We start from the raw sequence: 2,500 nt of genomic DNA, 5'->3' as shown, positions 1-2,500 counted from the left end.
CAGTAGAATCGTGAGAGTTATCGCACTTCGATCAACCTGCAGACTCAACGTTAAACCCCGAAATGATGTGAAGTGATAAAGGCATGTTGAGTCCTGATGAGAGGAGAGAAAGATGTACATCTGTAAGCAGGCTTCTGTCTGAACACACACTTATACATCACAGCATTGAGACAGTCCCATCTCAGCACCCAGCACTGTGCTGTCAGACAGAGAGTAATGGAGAGCGCTCCATCAGAGAGAGAGAGAGAGAGAGAGAGAGAGAGAGAGAGAAAAGCAAGGATGGTCATGAGATGGGCAGCGAGTCGTGAAGGACAGACGCAGCTTGAGAGGCGCAGATGTGGACGCTTCTGCCGTGACTGTACATCATCTCCCCTTCAGTGGGCTTATAGACACACACACACACACACACACACACATGCAGAGTACCTGTGTTTTCACTTCTTGGCAGAGATCAAATCAAAGGAGAAAGGTAAAAGAAAATAAATAAAACACCGTAATTATCGGAAATAAGAAAAATGTGGAAGGCTGCATAACACCTACATAACCCCATTATAACCTCCGAGAGCTGATATAGGTATTTATAATAGCTTTTTACAACAGGTGTCTCTCACAAAGATGGAGTTTATCACATTTTTGTTGACAGAAAGAAAGAAAGAAAGAAAGAAAGAAAGAAAGAAAGAAAGAAAGGAGTTTATCACATTTTATTGACATGACAATGTATTATAACAGTAATAGATTCCTTCTATTTCTCATTCTCTCTCTCTCTCTCTCTCTCTCTCTCTCTCTCTCTCTCTCACCATCTCTCTCTCTCTATCTCTCTCTCTCTCTTACACCATCTCTCTCTCTCTCTCTCTCTCTCTCTCTCTCTCTCTCTCTCTCTCTCTGCTCCTCACTGTTCCCCAGATGTCATGCCTGCAGGCCAGACAGATAAAACCAGTACCATGATGTCTGACGGCGCCATCTACAGCAGCATTGACTTTAGCACTAAGACAGGATTTGGCAGCGCCAGCCCGGCATTACAGGCCACTCCGTACGCCACCACACAGATCCTCCACTCCAACAGCATCCATGAGCTGGCGGTGGATCTGCCCGAGGCTCAGTGGAAGAGCTCGCTGCAGGCCAAACAGGAAATGACCAACCTGGGCTACTCATTACCCGATAAGAACTCCTGCAACAACAGTGAGTGTTGCTGAAGAGAGCACAGAGTGTGTTTGTGTTGAATAAGTGTGTGTTGTGTGCGTACGTGTGTGTGTGTGTTGCGTGTAATCAGCTTGTCCTGGTGTAATGAGGCCAATTTCTGAAATGAGGCCAATTTGGCTCTCTGGAGGTTACCTCCAATTTCAAGTTTATCTTTTGTAGCTGTGATGATTTGGAAGTGTGACAAATGCCTAATAAGGCTAAGGTTTAAAAACCCGTCGAGGGAGAAACTGCTTTAGATTACAGTAAAGATTTATTTTTTCTTCTTTTCTTTTATTCACTAAATCACTAGATATGGTCTGTAGTACTGGAGAAGCTCTTTACGATACACTACATGAATATTCCTGAGCTAATATTAAACCTGACCTCACTATAAATCTGAGTTAAAGCATGTAGTTAACATGAGTTAACCTTAACTACGACATTAGCCTTAAAGTGAGCTCCTGTGTGTGTGTGAATAATAATCATAAGTTACACTAGTTAGTGTATTCATTCAGATAGATACATAGATAGATAGATAGTTAGATAGCATATATTCAGTACATATTCAGTACATATTCAGTATATATTCAGTACATATTCAGTACATATTCAGTATATATTCAGTACATATTCAGTATATATTCAGTATATATTCAGTATATATTCAGTACATATTCAGTATATATTCAGTACATATTCAGTACATATTCAGTATATATTCAGTACATATTCAGTACATATTCAGTACATATTCAGTATATATTCAGTACATATTCAGTATATATTGCCATATGCAGCTGCATATCATCACGGACATCATCAGATTGATGGTTGCACACTACGCACTAATAATCACAGATCCTTTCATCTCAACCCGATTTCTCCACCCGTTTCTTTTCGTCTCACTCTCCACCGCTCTAACTGGAGAACTGGGGCACTAGGACCCTGGGCACTGCTCCTTCACACACAGGAAGGAAATGAATACAGGAACATTTCTTCATGTATCAGACGCTATTATTGATTAACATTGAACCGGTCTTAAAGCAGGTTTGATTTAGTTTAACTCTACGTGTTATTTAGTAAATTTACTTAAAGGTGGGGTCCCCGTTGTTTGAAAGCCAATTGTTTGAACACCAAATGGGTCCCACCCCTGTATTGATAGCTCCGCCCACACATACATACGTAACCCAGGCAACTAATGGAAAGAAACGTGTCTTTATCATAGCTGAAGTGAAGAACAATACGATTGTAGATAAACAAACAAGCAAAAATGACACACAAGCATAATCATGTAAAGGACAAAGACATATATTAGTTCTGT

The 2,500-nt window shown here is 40.6% G+C and overlaps 1 protein-coding gene across 9 annotated transcripts in view; it reads left to right on the top strand.

Annotated features, from left to right (window-relative positions):
- Positions 1–2,500, top strand: part of robo2 (roundabout, axon guidance receptor, homolog 2 (Drosophila)) — a 232,080-nt gene that overhangs the window by 198,774 nt on the left and 30,806 nt on the right. For all 9 annotated transcript variants that reach the window (XM_060887915.1, XM_060887912.1, XM_060887911.1 and 6 more), the window contains one exon: positions 904–1,179. In XM_060887915.1, the coding sequence (XP_060743898.1) occupies positions 904–1,179 (276 nt within the window). The remainder of the gene's footprint in view (positions 1–903; positions 1,180–2,500) is intronic.

The sequence above is a fragment of the Tachysurus vachellii genome, chromosome 15 (genome assembly GCF_030014155.1).
Source record: "Tachysurus vachellii isolate PV-2020 chromosome 15, HZAU_Pvac_v1, whole genome shotgun sequence".
NCBI lineage: Eukaryota > Metazoa > Chordata > Actinopteri > Siluriformes > Bagridae > Tachysurus > Tachysurus vachellii.
This window is presented reverse-complemented; position numbering and strand designations above follow the sequence as displayed.